Consider the following 18,270-nt stretch of genomic DNA (forward strand, 5'->3'; position numbering starts at 1 on the left):
GGCCCAGGAATCAGGATTTTAAAAAGATTCCCAGGTGATTCTAATGTGCAGCCAAGGTTGAGAACCACCACAGTGGTCGGCAAACTGTGGCTTGCGAGCCAAATGGGGCTCTTTGGCCCCTTGAGTGTGGCTCTTCCTAAGCCTTAGGAGTACCCTAATTAAGTTAATAACAATGTACCTACCTATATAGTTTAAGTTTAAAAAATTTGAACTCTCAAAAGAAATTTCAATCGTTGTTTGGCTCTGTTGACTAATGAGTTTGCCGACCACTGGTCTATGAGATCGTTGTTTGTTCTTTAAATTCCACATTTAAGAGAGGTCATATGGTACTTGTCTTTCTTTTTTCTGACTTATTTCACTTAGCTTAATACCTACAGTGTCCACCCATGTTGACACAAATGGCAAGAATTCATTTTTTTAATGGTTGAAGAACATGGATACTTAAAGTTGTTTCTGTGTCTTGGCCATTGTAAAAAATTCTGCAATGAACATGGGGGCTCATACAGCTTTTCAAGTTAGTGTTTTTGTTTTCTGCAGGTAAATACCCCAAAGTGAAATAGCTGGGTCAAATGGTAGTTCTATTGTTAATTTTTAGAGGAGCCTCCATACAGTTTTCCATAGCAGGCACATCAAATCATTCCCACCATGGTTCCCTTTTCCCACACCAACACTTGTTATCCCCCATGTTTTTTTATAATAGCCATTCTAACTAGTGTGAGGTGATATCTCATTGTGATTTTCATTTATATTTGCCTGATGATTAATGATGTTGAGCATCCTTTCATACCTGCTGACCATCTGTATGTCTTCTTTGAGAAAATGTCTATTCAGACCTTATGCTCATTTTAATTAGGTTGTTTTTTTTTAATTTTATTTGTATGGTTTTTTTGTTTTTGTTTTTGTTTTTTTGTTTTTGCTATTGAGTTGTAAGAGTTCTTTATATATTTGGATATTAGCCACATATCAGACACACAATTTGCAAATATTTTCTCCCACTCAGTAAACTGCCTTTTCATTCTGTTGGATTTTCTTTACTGTGCAAAAGCTTTTTAGTATGATGTACTTGCACATATTTTTTTCCTTTTGTTGCTTTTGGTGTCAAATTTTAACAAATAATTGCTAGGCCTATGTCAAGGAGCTTACTGCCTAAGTTTTCTTTTAGGAGTTTATGGTTTCAGGTCTTATGTTCAACTCTTTAATCCATTTTGAGTTAATATTTTTGTATGGTGCAAGATAGTGGTCGATTTTCATTCTTTTGCATGTGGCTGTCCAGTTTTCCCAACACCAGTTATTAAAGAGACTGTCCTTTCCCCGTTGAATGTTCCTGGCTCCGTTGTCATAAATTAATTGACCATATATGTTAATCAAGGTATTTAATTGACTTAATGGAATTCACCCTGTATTAGATTTCCACGAAAAAAAATTGATCAGTGTTGATATAGTTCTGATTAAAATGTTTTATTCATAAACACAGAGGTGTTTTTTTTAAGTCTCAGGATCAAAATAGCAGGCTGAAATAACTGGTTTTACCTCTCCCTTCCCCCAAACAGGTTTTCTAAATGCACAGCTACATGATGTAAGAACCAAACAAAGAAAAAACAATATATGGGACACTTACTCTTTGTACATGTCCATATGCACTGCTATTCTAGCTCCTGATGTCTGTATAAACCATCTTAAGTAAAGTGAATGCTAAAAAAATTTCTCACAAATATATATTCAAAACATAAATAGCTCACTGAAAAACAATAGTGGGATTAGGGGGAAAAAATAGTCCAGAAATAGAAAGAATAAGACCAAAAAAGGAATAGGTATGTTAATTAGATCCTTGAAGAATGGTGATTACATGCTTCCACACACAGAAATACATACACATCTGATTAAAAGATATATTATCTAGGTAGCTAGCATACTACTAGATAGAAGGCAGTAATAGGATTATGCTTTCCAAAATTCTGAAGACAAAATAGTTTTAATAATATGTCCACTTTTTTCAGGTTTTATATCAAATAATCTCTTTTGTCAAGCATGGACAATATGTCCAAAGTATAAACTAAGATAAAGTTGTTCTTAGTGGGGTATCGTTAAGAGGCTCTGTGGGATATGCCTGTAGTGTAATCTAAGTTACTTTATTAATTCATATGTGACTTGCCTCCAAAAATAGATCTAAGGTGACTTAAAGAAAGATCAAGTGTAGAACAAGGTGAACAAAATATCTCAGTCACTAAAAACTGGAGGAAGTTGATATGTTAACCAATAGAATTAATGATCTGAAAATGCATAAAACAGACCAGGAGCTCCAACAATACATTATGTTATCATTTCGTTATCAAGCAGAAGGTATTGTGGAATTTCTCCGGGGTTTTTCTTGGAATTCAGAGTTTAAGGGTATATCTCACATGCAGTGGCATAACTTCCTATGTTTTGTGGTCATGTAATAGACAACATCCTTGACAATAGCTTTCTCTATGTCCTTAGAAATCAGTACATTTACAGGGAAGTTTACATTGACTGATAGGATACAAAGAAAATTAGTATTTCCTGAGTGTCTACTATAGCCCTGGGGTTGAGCTGTGCCTTAATCCTCCAACAACCCGAAGATGTGAGAACTATATTCTCCATTTACAAAGAAAATGAAAACTCGAGGTGCTTAGTGTGACTTGCCCACGATGACAGGGGTCACTAGAAGGAAAGGCTGCGATTTGGAGCTAGTTTCTTCAACTTCAAAGCCCATGTATGGGGTTTCTGCTATATCACAAAACATTCGTCTTCAACAAAATAGAGCAACGTGCTCATCTTAGCTCCAATCCACTATATGATGTTGGTGATGGACTATGGGAAATAAGTGAGTTAACACACAAAGGTACTTAGAACAGGGCTTACTTGGCACAGGTAAGTCCTAATAAACGTAAGCTGTTGTCTTTGTTGTTATTATTGCTTTCCTTTGTCCTCTAGACCTACACTTATTCAGAGAACACTCACAGTGAAACTCCCATACTGCATGCAACACACATCAACTCTTCTCATTACAGACAACATGTACGTGTGTCAATGGACTTTGGCAAAGATAAGCTTAATTTTAAATTTTTAAGTTTTTAAAAATATGAATCCAACAGAGCCTTGAGCCTGGCAATGAGAGAAAGTGGGAATGGAAAATGTGATAAACATGCTTAACATTACGGGAAAAGCAAACTATAGCCGAGAAAAGACCCTTCCATCCACAAGAAATATGCCAGCTCATTCCCAATGGGTAGTACAGAGAAAACAAAAAGAGGAAAAAAATCTATATTACCTTCCAGACTGGGTGTACTCCAGAATCTAATTCTTTTGAAATAAATTATCCTTTTCTTTTAAATGTCTTTTTTTTAAACCTATTCAGGTGATATTGGCTAATAAAATTATACAGGTTTCAGGTATGCAATTCTACAATACATCATCTGTATGTTGTACTGTGTGTTTACCATCCTAAGTTAAGTCTCCTTCCATCACCATTTATCTATCCCCTTTACCTTCTCCACCTCTCCCCACATCCTTCCCCCCGACCCCCATCCCTCTGACTTTTTAAATGTCTAATGCCTCCTTTATAGGAAATCTGTTCAGGGTTAATACAGAGATTTCATCCACGCTAATTTCATTACTTGGTCTTTTATGGTTATGGAAAATCAACAAAGGGACAAATTACACAGAGCATACACAAAATCTAATGAGAAATGCTATGTTCTAAGAAGGAAAAACAGACTTATTGCATTCACCTGCCCAGGCATATTAAAATATCAAAAATATTTCAAAGTTCCAAGATTTTATAGTTTCTTTTTCTTTTAAAGAGTGAGAATACTAAGAAAACATTATGCAGGTCTCAGTAGTAGATATACAGTATTTTTTTTGGACCCAGTGAATATACTTTTTATAATGTTCCTGTGAAAGGAGGGACTTTCTAGCTCAGATTACTTGGACAGTCTCACTGTTTATTCTTTCCTTTTTTGAGCAGTCAGAAGAGATTTCTCTCAGTACTTCAAATAAATAAGATATCCAGCTGAACAAACACCATACATTCCCGTGGATTACTTTGGCTTCTTGAAGAATATTTCACTTTCTTTTTGCAAAATGTAAATGATTAAAGAGACCCCATCCTATGAAACTTGAGGATGAGATGTTTCAAGGGTGCAGAGTCCATACAAGGCAGAATGTGTAGAAACAAAGAGCCCCGATTCAGTAAAAGAGCTTGATATTTCACAGGGGAAATGAGAATATTACTAAATAAGAAACTTAACTTATTATAAATTTTAACAGGCTTTATAACATGAAAACCAAACCAGCATTCCAAATCAATCTCTACAATATTTTCTGAAAACAGCAAAATAAAAGTTTTTTCCCTTAGAAATCTATTTAATAAAACAAACCCCAAAGTAACAACAACAACAACCAAATCCTCAAGACTATACTTAGTCTGGAATAATATTCTACATGGGCTTTAAAATGATCAGTGAGCTTTATCTACCTTTATGGCTTAAAAAGAGTCCAGGGTTTCTGGCCTATTTTTGAAACTCAAATCAAAACTTGGCTGTGAATGTTTCTTTTGAAGGAAAATTTGGTTAACAAGACCCCTTGTAATAAAGCAGTATGAAAACAAATACTTGACATACATATATAAAAAACAAAACGGTACATCTGGTATCTCTCTTAGCCCAGAAAGAAGGAGGACAAGAATACAGGAAGAATGCAAATAGGAGAATAGCAAGGCAAAGATAAATGTGTCAATAAGGAAAGCTTAAGGCCAAAAAATATTAAAGCCTAGAAGTAAATCTCCCCAGATAGCCTACCAAAAGGCACACACACAAAAAGACCAAAAAAGTAAAAATAAAACAGAAAACCCCACTGAACTTGTAAAAAGTGACAGGCAGCCGCTAAGATGGGCCCCAATGCTTCTGGTATTCAGGCCACTATGAAATTCTCTCCCATGAGAGGGTCAGTCCCAGTGACTTGCTTCTGGTAAACAGAATGGGGAACGGTCATGAGATGTCACCTCGGTGGTGAGGTGACACAGGACTGTGACTTCTGTCCTGCTCGTAGGCTCTATTTCCTTCTTGGCTTACACACTTTGATAAAGTAAACTGCCATGCTTGAGAGGCCACTGTGGCAAGGAACCCAGAGGGGCCTCCTGCTAAACACCAGAGAGGAACCCCAGCCCTCATTCTACTAGGCCCCAAGGAACGGAGCTCTGCCAGCAAGCACTTGAGCTTGGAAGTGGACTTTCTCCAACTGAGCCTTGAATGGCTAGAGCCTGGCTGACACCTTGTTTGTAACCCGAGAGTTGACCCTAAAGCACAGGGCCCAGTTAAGCCACACCCAGGTTCCAGACCCACAGAAACTGTGAAATAAGTAGATGGGGTGCCATAGTCAGAAAAGGGCACAGGCTGAAGCCAGTGCTTGTGATGGATCAGCTGACACCTCGATTCAGAGCTGCATCACCCTGTTTCCCTTCACTTCACTGTGGAGAGTCCTGAGGGGTCTGCATGTCGCAGACGGTCTCACCGCAGGCTCCTTACTGAACTAGTTGAGATGCCATTGAAAGTTTGGAATCTGGATCCAAAAGATTCTCCAAGGAATTTTGGAGCAGAAACAGTACCCGTGGAATCTTCTAGGCCAGGTATTCCCAAGTGTAAGCCCAGCATTTTCAACAAGGACTACATCACTAACAGTGAGACTGCAATGAATTAGACCTGAAGTTAAATATATTCAATTGAAAGAACTGCTTCTTTTCCCACAATCGTCCTGCACAGTTTTGGGCAGTAAAATACCTATTATTTTATATAGTGGAGATGACTGATGTTGGTGAGTGTGTTCTCATCCAGAGATTTCAGAATAAAAAGTATGAACCTGCGTCAGTCTCCCCATTTAATTTCCTTTTGAATTACACTGTTCTGTGACATCCAAAGCTTTGGGACAACTAACCTTGGTTAACCGACTCATTTTACAGATAAGAAAGCTGAGGCCCGAAGATGGTAAGAGACCTGCTCAGAGACACACCATCGTGTATTGAGAGCTAACTCTAAAATGACATTATGTGAGACCAAGTATAAAGATGTAAACCCAGGAGCGTGGAGCCTGGCACTAAGTAGGCTCTCGTGTCACCTGGGAATATGTCCTCGGCTGATTTTCAAAATCTTCGTTAATCTTAGAGTAATAAGAAGGTGGGAGGGTATGGATTTTGGTTTCTGAATAATTCAGAATACCAGATTTGAGTTCCCTTTATTGCTGCCAGAAAAACATTACCTTCCCCACCTCACAAGGAAAAACCAACGTGCCCGGTTAGTTATACGAGAACCAAGGTTCATAGAAGAAACATTTCAGAAACATCATCACGGGGCAGCACAAACTCCTGGCATCTGTTTAATCGTGCCAGCCTCCAATGTCTCCGCAGCACGACAGCCAAAACTCACTGGAAAGAAGTATGAAATTGGAGGAAAGGAAGTTGAAAGGGGGGAAGATCAAAGGAGGCACCACTAACTTAAAAGTAATGAAAGAGCCAGAAAGAGAGTTAAGAAAAGGCAATGCATTACCAAGATGCCAACGGGGACATGGAAGAAAAGGAAAGGAGGAAAATAAAACTGGGAGAATTTTAAATCTTGGTTAAATGTTCATTAAATAATTTGTCATACATATTAAGGCCAGTTTCCCCTCTCGGTTGCTCCTTCAGGAACAAAGGCCTAAACAGACTTAGAATACTGAAAAGCAAGGCTGAGAAAATACAGCAATGAGATGCGATGGCCTCACAAAGCAGGACATAGTTTCCTTGTCTTTGTTTTAACAAGAGAAGGCTGATCTATCCTCAAAGCTAAGGTGTGCTGTTGGTGGCTTTAAACAGCAGCCAGGAGAGCTTATATTATGCACCATGAAAGCCCTTCTAATTCTAGCTTCCATTCTGATGTTGCTCAGTGCTTATTTAGACTTGTACATGATGTGTTTACGCTTAAAGTTCACCGGGAGAAAGAGACCATCTGTGACAGACATGGAGCCATTATTTGGAGAATAGGCATCTATAGGCAATGGGGAGATAAGCCTTTTCTTATCTGAAAATATAATGACAATAATAATAGTAACAGTAACAACAATAATAATACATGTTTACTGAGTATCTAGCATTCCTATATACTATGATCTTTAATTCTCAACACAGGCAAAAATAACAATACAAGTTAATGTCTACTGAGCATCTAGTACCTTCTAGGTAGATGTTGTACATTCATGGTCTCCTTCAAGCATCAGCGCAAGTCCATGTGGTAGGTACAACATCCCCCTCTTACAAGAGAATCTTAATCAGGTTATGAAATGTGCCTAAGAGTTAGCATGAGACGGAGCTGGGGTTTGACCTGAGAGCTGCCCAGCTCTAAAGCTTATCCTATCTTTCCTATACCATGCTGTTCTCCCCTTACATATTTCCCTTCCCTACACACAGCTCTGGGTAGATCCTTCCTGTGTCACTCCACAAGGAGTCAGGGGTCCTTGGTTCTGGTCCCAGCCGTGCCATGTACTAGCTGTGTGACTCTGGGCGGGTCCTCTAGCCTCCCCCATTTCTTTATCTGCACCCTCAAATGCAAACCTCTGCATGTCAGGGAGGCTAATGATAAGGAATATATTAATAACTCTCATTCATTAAGCACGTAATCATCTTTCATTTATTCATTTACAAATTTTAGTGAGCATTTACTTTATGGACCAGGATACAGTGGTGTGAAGGCAAAAATAGCATTTTCAGGAGAGTGGGAGTCAGCCATGAAATACAAACCACAGAAATTATTTGTGTTCAATGCTATGAAGGAGAAATTTCGGGGGTCCTTCATGTACTCATTCAGCACATGTTTATGGAGTGCTTTATGCACCAGATATTATTATAGGTACTGGCTCATATGAGCAAATCTTGACCTAATGCTCTCTTGATGTGTAACATTTGGATTGAGTTTTGAAGGACAAGTAGAACGTCAGAGTGGAGGAAAGGAGAGCTCTGGACTAAAGAACAGTCTGCTTCAACAGCCTGACAAGGGAAGGAGAAAGAGGCTGAAAGTGGCTAGAGGTAAAACTGGTTGAGAGGAAGGGGGCCGGATACGGCCAGGTGCCTTCCACTCAATCCTCACTTGCTTTCACAGTGAACCAATAAAATAGCATTCAGCCTTGACAGTGACAAAACTATATGTATACCTATTCAATTCAAAGCCATTATTCTATCCGTTTTCCTTGCCATCAGATCTCCCCTCCTGCCCTAGAAATACAAAATGCCAGGAATGCACTTTCTCAGCTTCCCCTGCACCTAGGATGGACAAGTGACTCAATCCTGGCCAGTGAGCTGAGAGGAAGTCTTCCAGGGAGGATAATTCTGAGACAGAGGCATAGGAGGAGGGGCCCGATCCCTCCTGTCCTGTCTTCAGACATTATCTTGTAGGATACAATGGCTGGCACTGCTGCAGCCATTTTATAAGCAGAAGGAAAGAGGCAACACCATCACAAAGGAGCTGCCTACATACAGGAGCCAAACGCATCCCTGGCTGCCTTGGGGCCCCTGGATCAATGAGAAAAACAGATCTCTATTATTCCAAACACTTTTACCTGCATCTTAGTAACTCACAGTCCAAAACATGACAAGTAATGTAGAAAAGAAGCCCCCAAGAGGCTGAATAATTTCAAAATTATACAACTAAAAAAGAGGAGAAATCTGAGTTTTAAACACAGGCCTAATGATGCTAAACCCTTCACTCTTTTTTGCTCTACCATATCCCTTGGACTCTGAATTGAACAAACACTGTAAATTGTAAAACTCTGGACAGAACTGAGCCATGACTAATAAAACCATTGCTAATGATAATGCTGTAAGAAGGATGTTGAGGCTGCAGGGATGTGGCCTCAGCGAGGAGAGGAGCTCAGCCACCAGGTCCCTCTGTGAATGTCTGCAGGAAAGCTCAAGTGTGGCCCAGCCATGAAGGTCCTCAGAGTCTGCTTCTCTAACACTTTTAAATGGGCAAGAGCATGGCAGCCAGAGAATCAGCCCTCACTAGGAAGTCTCAAAATATTTAGATTAATCAAGAATAGGCTGAAATTTCTACTCTGAAAATCGTATTTCCTCCTCCCAACAGAAAAAGGTCCCTGCTTTCTACTCCATGTGCCAAGAGATTCAAGGGGGGTGGGGGGGTGTCCTTGACAGTATCTGGGGTGTAGTCAGCTGCAGGTATTTAAAGGGGAGAGGGGGAGAGTATTTTTCTAAAATACTAATTTAAAGAACAAATCAACATCTATTATCTCCTTCATTATGTTTTAAATTGTCCAACTATAAATCACCCTGCAGCAGGTTATTCAAGGGCAGAATTACCCAGCTTGGCTTTCCCGAAGGTTAGGAGAATGACATCTTGTGCTTTTTCTAGTTTAATTTATAACTTTGCAACAGAACCGGCATTGCAGGCCCGTCCATTAACAGGGTAGCTGAACATCTGTTAAAACTCAGCACAATGCCTGGCTTTACACGGCCACAGGAAACGTAACCCAATCTTTTCAAAAGTTCTACCAACTCAAGCTCTTTTTTAATGTAAAATGATTTGAAAATGTAGTTCCCTAAAACATCTGCTAAGCTCTTGCTCCCCTAACACATGATATTCTTTCTACTGTTACCTGCCAACACAAATATTTGGTTGCACAAAACACCCTAAGAAGCACGTGATGGTGCTCAGCTTCAGATTTACATAGGGATCCGCACAGGGCTGGCTGGGGCCTAGGATGTTGTTTACCAGAACTGAAAGCTTATGTGGGGGGAAATGGAGGGGTGGAGGGTTAATTTCACAAAGGCTCTTTCAAACATGTTAAGAAGAAAACATAACTGCACAACTAGATATCTGTGGCAGGGGTACTGTGAGGCACTGATGCAGAAAGTGGACTTGGGAATAGATGACGAAGGTTCTGAGGCTGAAATACCATTTGCTTGAACAAGTTGGGCAAGTTTCTCCATCACTGCAGAAGGGTTATGAGATACCTAAAGATCCATATGCTGATATAGGAAGCATCATGGTGCTCAGCTTACACTGCTAAGTTGCACTTTACTTAGAGTATGCCAGGAATCTAAAGCCATCCCACTGGGCAACAACTGCAGGTAACAAAATTATCCTTGAAAATACAGTATGCCAGGTTTTGTGAATTAAGCCTCATAAAGCAATATGTATGCATGAATATATCTTATAGACTAACATACAATGTATATTCATGTATACATATACAAAATATAATTTTAGAATATTTAATTGCATAAAGAGACAGAAAATAAAAATACAGCACACACATGCTGTATGTGACTTCATTATTTAAAAGCTCCCAGCAAACATCAGTTTCCTTAAAGATGTTTCAATAGCAGCTAGTTGAGGAATCTTGCATCTTTTTTAAACATGAAAAAAACTCTATTACTATCTTATCCACTACTGTTATTTTATCATAAATTGGAGGGCACACAACTTCTTCCCCGGGATCCTCAAGACTCTGTCTTGTCCCCTAGACCTCAAGAGTAAGAGGGGGCAGAAACAAGCTTTACCAGTGGGGGTCGCTGAGCTGAAAATTAATCCCTATGAGTTTCTCATTAGTGATTATTATACTGCAGGCGGCCAAAATGGAAAAATTAATTAATTTCAAAGTGATAATGCATTTACAGCAACAATTAGAAATGTATAACTGTAAAAGGGCAACATTTAAAAGACAGATTACATTTAATAAAGTTACACAAGAACATCCAATTGTAAAATTACTGATCTGCAACAATATTCCTTAAAGAGGCACTTAAAATAGCCTGACTCCATGAAGGGTGACCTAATTACTGTAACTAAAATCACCATAGTCACAGCAAGTCACTGCAAATAAAAAAGGGACACTGATATTACAATACTGCTGTTTAATACTTCAGGGAGCAGTCTGTGGGGGAGAAGCCCACGCAGGGCTTCCAAGCACAAGGCCGAGTTGTAGCTCTTATTTCCTTGACCTTGTACAATGGAATATATACTCCGGCAACAATCGTGTCAAGGAAAAACACTTTCTCTGAAGTCAAAATGCACAAGAGGTGATAGGAATCCAACAGTTTCCATGAGTAGGAATGGGAATGCAACTGCACGGCTTATTTCCAAAAATGTGTTAGCATTACAACGGCAAACGTGCACTCTTCACCCATGAAACAAACGTCTTCTCATGATAAAAGCAATCAGAAGCAGCACACAGAAGAATAAAACACATGGTGACTTTCCCAATAAGCCCCGTCTATCCCGCCAGTAAAATATAGTGATCCCAGGTTTATGCTCATGCTGGTTTCTCCTCTGAGAGTCTTAAATGTTTATGAAAGAGAAGTGATTGGCTGTGAGTTTGACAAACCAGTCCAGGGTTCCCACTCTCTTTATACACCTATTCATATGGAGCTCTAATGGCTAAGAAATACCACCAAATACCTACATGTATAAAGATATTACTAGAATTTTCCTAATAATCTAAATTTAGCTACATATTTCATAGTCTTCCAAATCCATAGGCTTATCTAAAAAAGTACATTTGTGACATTTAAAAGATGATCACTTGGGACAGGAACATGAAAAGTCTATGCACAATGGTTCCCGCAGGGACCAAATGGACAGGGTGGAGAATCAAGCTCTCCCCAGATGAGCGCCCTCCCTACCTTGCCTATAACCCTCTCCTTGGGCCGTTGAGTTCAGGGATAAAAGTCGCCCGACCACCAACAGCAGACTCCCAATTTACAGAGTTCTTTAGTTCCGTGACCCTTTATTCATTGGCAGCAATTACATTTTAGAAAATATTGTTCAGGACCAAGGTAATATTCACAAGAATAACAACTATCATTGCAAGAAGTGCCACATACCTACCATACCATAGGCACTGTGCTGGGCACATTATTCAACTGTGCTTTCCAACAGGGTGGCTGTTAGGCACGTGCGGCTATTTACATTAAATCAAATTAAAAATTTAGTTCTTTATTCATTTTTCAAGGGCTCAATAGCCATATGTGGTCAGTGGCTATCATACTAAATAGCCAGATTAAAGTCTGCAGATTAGAAAAATACTACATCAAATGTGTATTCTTCATTCAAGTTACTTCTTACTGAAACACTTTCATGGAGGAAGTTTCTAGATATGGTTGTTATATGAGCATTAAAAACATAAAAATGTCATAGTTACCTTTGTGAACATTTCTAAATCTAACCGCAGTAGTGTGATTCATCCAAAATAATTCATTGTTGGGGAAGTAAAGAGTAAAACACACTTCTAGCCAACCAAGTATACCCCAGGAGAGGTATACAACCAGTAAGAAAAGAATTTGGAACATCAGATACAGATTCTCAGTGGAAATAAAGGAATCACATCATCTGATAATTCAACAGTCACAAATCCATGTTGTTCACCTACTAATGCAAAACACAGTTACCAAGCGCAGCACTTTCTGAATAATAATAAATAAAAGCACATCAAACGAAAACCAATAATTGCTATCAAGACTTTTAGCCACACTAACACAATACTGAGAAACCACATCTCCCACCCAGCCCTTCAAGACACCTTTAGAGAGACAAACATAATCAAAAGTCGATTGAAATGTGTTCAAGGGCCCTTTCCAATGGCTTTAATAGGCTTGATGATGTGATTAGCAAGACCAGACTCATCATTCCAAGAGGTGAAAGGCTGAAGAAAGCACGCCTGGGTTTCTCAAGGACCCTTTAGAAAGGCACAGTGAATGGGTCTGCGGTGACGAAGTCGTTCACTTACCATGGACTTGGTGAAAGGCCTGGCCAAGGTGAACAGCAGCGTGTACACCCACCAGTTGCGATGAAGGGAGGAGTACAACATGTTTCCTGGATGCACTGCATTCGAGGTGACCCCTCTTGGGGACAAGCGGCGATGAAGCTCATTGGAGAAAAGAATGTTGCAGAGTTTGGACCGGTTGTAAGCCAGCATGGCCCAGTAGTCATTTTTAGATGGAGAGAGGCGGCTGAAGTCTAGCTTTCCTGCGGAATCATTAATATCTGTAAATCTAAAAAATACAAAATACAAAAAATAGAAAAGATGACATGAAGCAGCCAAGCGCTGACATCTGATATAACTTCTTAATTTTAATTGAAAATCTGCAAAACTACACAAAGACTACTGAAAACCCAATGGTGCAAACCTCGAAACAAAGTTGCCCATAAAAATAGACAACGGTGATTTAACAATATAAACCAACTGGATGCAAAGATAGGCTTCATAAAGACCCAAATTCAGAAAGGGAGCAGTCTTAACATACTAAACACCCCCCGCCACTCACATATATTTTTCAAAACCTTCAATAGGAAGTTCAGGGATAATTAAGTTAAATGGAAAAGCATCTTAAATGAAGGGCTGCTGTTTTTGGAAGCAAGAAGATATCACATTGCTAACCTTTGACAGGGTTTTCCTGGGTTATTTTAGCCAAAGCTGGAGTCCTGTATAGTTTCACTAGAGCATCTAAGTAAATATATAGATGAGTCTTGCTGCCTCCAAGACTCTTTTTCCAGATTAAAAATTAATGATTATAAAGGGGTTACAACCTTGGTAAGGTGCCATCAATAGTCTTATATGTTTAAAAGACAAATATAAACAAAGCCAAAATGAGTTCTGGCGGGGTCTAATGTTTTTAAGTATACCCACGGCATGGATACACACAAATCAAAGTAAGTAGTTGATGTTTTATAATTGGGTCTGATGGAGTCGTTAAACACCAGCTGTTTGTTTCTTTACTTTCTTTCTTCCTTTTTTTTTTTAAAAAAAATCAACAACAAAGTAGTGACTGCCTTTTAAAGCATGGATAATAACAAAAGGATTTTCTAGATGACAGACTCATCATTGTTAAGAACTTAGTTTGCTTCATTAGATTAGCAATGAGTAGTAAAGAAGCACAATAAGAGGAATCTGGGTAACTGCTGTGGGTAACAAAGCAAAGGTAAAATGAAAATGATGGAATAATCTGGTCATTCCTTACTTAACATGAGCAGTTCAGTTGAGCTATGACCAAAAGAAGCATCCCAGGGGCAGAAAAAATACATGTTTTAATGGAAATTAAATATCCCTTTTTTAGGACTCAGTCGGTGACATCCAGTTTCTAGTGTTAAATGACATTGCTGGTCTGAGGTCATCAACAAAGCTGATGGCCATAATCACCATTATTGACACGGCAAAGGGACTAGGAAACTAATTGTTGGCTGCCATCCCTTCCCAAGGTCCCCAAACCACCGGGAGAGCCCAGACTTCTAAGCTTAATCCTTTTAGGCAGTGGAACTTAGCAGGAAATTTAAAAACTTACAGGAGCCTTTTTCTGATTGTCATTATGATTCTCGATGGCGGGGAGTGGGGGGTTGTGAATGATAGCTGTCCTGCAAGGCAGGTGGAGTCTCGCTCAGTGAGGACTCCTGCACCGGACATTCATGCAGCTGAAAAGCCTGTGTGATTGTCTGAGCCTAGGGCCTAACTGTGCTTTACATGTGTGCACAGTTTTAACACCCACTGCATTTCTGGGAGGGTAGTACAACAATTGTATGAATGAGGAATGAATACACTTTCAGATTTCGTGATTAGGGCCGGGGGGAGGTGAGGCTTAACTCAATGCTGGTGGCACTGGAGTCATGGAGTGCCACATGCCTGTCCACAGTCTGCATTTTTGAATATCCTCCCCACTAGGTGATTTATGCCTGGGCATGCACATCTGATACTTACCCTTCCTGTAGTCCTGCCCAAGCATTCACATGTTGAAACATATGCTATTTTGCTTCACATTTAATTTTTTCTTTATATTACAGTAAACTAACATATTGAATTAAAATATATTTATGCAGGAAAGTTATATTACTTCTGAACTCTATTTTAACATTCTAAGGAGGCAGCAATTTTCAAACAATGTGCTGCAAGAATTTTTAAAACATGCTACAGCTGACTATTTTGTCAGAGGCACTGACCTCTTTTCCCTAAGATTGTCAAATAATAAAAAAAATGACAACAGACAACACAACAATAGCCATCCCAAGTGAACGAATCAAATTATACAAATTTCTTTGTCAGATCCTCAAAAAATGCATTTTTTGGTGTGCCACAGAATTTTAGTAATTACTTTATGTGTACCATGAGATGAAAAAGGTTGAAAATCATTATAATAAGGTGTTAAGGAAGAGTTGTTACAAAAAGGGACTGTTGAGTTGAGAACCCAATGATCCAAGCCATAGGCCATATCCTGGAACTGTTACCTACTTGAGTAGAAAAGTGTATCAAGGACTCAGACAATATCTAAGAGGTATAAGATAAATATAACATCCTTCTCTCTCCACTCACCTATTGCAGGAAACCCTTCTTGGCATATTTGTTTAGTCTAACCCAGCTCAGGTGCCATTTCTTCCAGGAAGCTCTCCCCAACTAACTCTACCACTGCCGGTTGTCACACTGATTTCTTAGGTGGCAAAGGAGGATAGATTGAAAAAATGCAAAGTGGACTGAAATGCATGTTTCCACAGAAATTAAGTATCCAATCTCCAGGACCCAGTCCATGATAGTATTAGTGTTCAATAACCTTGCCACCCCTCCAAGATTAGTAACAAAGCAAATTACGCCATCTTTGTATTTTGTCCACACATTCTGCCTCTGGCATTACCACACCAGACCTCAAAACATTTGTTCACCTGGTTCCAGTGCTTGACTGTGAATTTTTAAAAGATAGTGAGCTGTTTGCTTGTTGCCTCATATAAAGTTTTAACACATAGTACAAACTAAATAAAAGAGAACAAATTAAGAGCCAAGTCTCCCTTATTACAAAAAACAACAACAGAAAAACAAAAAACTTTGTTTTGAGCCTTGCTGCAAAGGCAAAATTTACCATTAGATTCAGATCCTTTATGTTCCTCATTAGAGAGAATAAAGAATGTGGCACTTGGCACTTTCAGATGTTCAGAATGAGTCTCCTGCTTTGGATTTTAAGGACAATGCAAGAGTACCTCATGACTGGGGAACATATGGGTTGATTAAATTCCTAAAAAGAGAGAAGTCATTCATTCATAGCCCCCCATCTAGAAACCTAGAAATCTAGAAAGCGCGCACACACACACACACACACACACACACACACACACACACCATGATGAGAAATTACATGGAACCAGGTTAAAGCAAGGTTTCAAGGAAGCACAGCTGCTAAATATCAGGCCCCCACCCTCAACACACAGCCTCCCCCATAAGTGGACCCCTGATTTCCTGCCCAGCTGATCTCCTGGGCAGCGCACCCATTTTTAAGGTCTGATTAGCTTGTATTGACAGCGCTACAGGAAGTGGGAAGGGCGGGTAAGGCTTCTGATTCCTCTGAGCCAGGACAGGCTTCCTGAGAAACGACCATATTCACTTCTCAGCTCCAGAGGCAGTAAAACAATTATTCAAAGGCTGCCTACTCTACTTTCAAACTGAAAAACTGACAAAGCCAAACAATCATGTCTTAATAGAATGATCCTCCTACCAGTACCAGAACATGCTAACATTTTCTCTCTGGACATTAACATCGGCTATATAAGGGAACCTCTAGCTTGTATTTCTATTTACACTGATCCTTTTATTTATTTATTTTTTAACTGAAGTTTGTTAAATTTCCAAACTAAAGTAATTAGTCTGGATTCTATGTAGACAAAAGCTAGTATGTTTAAAGAATAAGACAGAATTTGCATCAGAAGCTGTGTTTCTGTGTGTGTATGGCAGCTTAGCTCTCCACACAGCTGTAGCCATTTAGACTTGTTCAGGCAGCACTGTGCTTTTCCTCCTATTTAAATTGTTATCTGAAAATTTTTCATAGCTAAGAAGTCAAGTTCTCATTTTAATATGATGTATTTTAGGTATGCAGAAACTCAATTCACTCCAGATAAATAACCAGAATACAGTGGAGACACAGGGGGGCTAATAAATATTTTGCCTTGGGGCAGTCTGGTATAATATTTTCTGCAAACACAGGACTTTATTTTCCCCCTAACACGGGGTCTTGACTCCAAGGAAGAGATTCCACCAAGGTTTATGGAGGTAATTAGATATCAACACTCCATTTTACAACATGGGTTAAGGCTCTGGGTCCTTGAGCAGTGAGCAAGTGTGTTCCCAGGCGTGCGTTCCCGGGCCTACGCACCCAGTGCGCACACTGGCTCCCTGGTGCTGTGGGGGGTGATTAAAGCGTAATAAACAAACCAGATTGGGAGAATTAACGTATTGAGAGAATACCCTTTAATATGTGCAAAGGATCATCAGAAAGCAGAAAACCAGCACCAAGGACCTGACAGGAGTGAGACTCCTCTCACACTTCATGAAGGCCTTGTCTATAAACTAAAATGGGTCAAGGCCCTTCCTTCCAATTCAACTTTTTAAATGAAATTAAGAATCAGATCTCCAAGGCAAGAACAAATTACACTGCTGAAGTTCAGGAGAGAACAAAGACGTCCCATGAAATACCATTCAAGATACAGATTTACAAAAGGAAGAGAGCAGCTGACAATTCAACCTAATCTCCCATTAAATACCAGCTCATTTAAACACATCCCGTGGTGCCCTCCACATCTGGCACATGACTGGGGCTGGCAGATTTATTTCCAGAGCTCGCTCGCCTGCGCCTGCCCCCACAGTGGCCTCCCTCGAGCCTTAACGGGGCCACTCCACTTTCTTTAACAAACCTGGTGTGATTTGCAAAGATAAGGATGTCCAGATTTCGTTACCACCTAATTACTAGATGCTCCATGTCTTTTAACACAGGGGAGGATTATTACTGGCATTTTCCTTTCATTTCAGCCATCATAAATTTAAAATGGGAGAAGTAAATCTCTCTGCAGCGTGTCACTTAGACCCTAAGCCCCTGTGTTTGGGAGTGATAAAGGATTCAGACTAACCCTTGGCTGGTCTCTCTCTTACAAGTCCCAGGGGTTACATTTTATGGAAGCATGATTTTAAAAATAAGCTTCATTCTGGGTCACTAAAACATTTCAGGACTTACAGCAGAGAAGAAGGGGGGAAACAGGCACTTGCACATTATTTTTCCAGCTACTTTGCTAAGAGTGAAAGCTCCCAACCATACTAGGAAAATCTCCCTAACATGCATTAAATCTAGCCCCACCCAGCAAGTCCTTTGTCTTTCCCCAGTACTTCTCTTCAGACAAATAGTTGTTTATCCAACTCTAGGAACAAATATGCTGAAAATACGATGAAATTTTCAAATTTTTTTTTTTTACT

General features: G+C 39.5%; 1 protein-coding gene across 1 annotated transcript in view; it reads right to left on the reverse strand.

Moving 5' to 3' along the window:
* The window catches only part of WWOX (WW domain containing oxidoreductase), a 912,702-nt gene that overhangs the window by 630,488 nt on the left and 263,944 nt on the right, over positions 1-18,270 (reverse strand). Inside the window, exon 8 of the mRNA XM_006087054.3 lies at positions 12,787-13,051. Within this exon, the coding sequence (XP_006087116.1) occupies positions 12,787-13,051 (265 nt within the window). The remainder of the gene's footprint in view (positions 1-12,786; positions 13,052-18,270) is intronic.

Source organism: Myotis lucifugus, unplaced genomic scaffold, assembly GCF_000147115.1.
Source record: "Myotis lucifugus unplaced genomic scaffold, Myoluc2.0 scaffold_35, whole genome shotgun sequence".
Classification (NCBI taxonomy): domain Eukaryota; kingdom Metazoa; phylum Chordata; class Mammalia; order Chiroptera; family Vespertilionidae; genus Myotis; species Myotis lucifugus.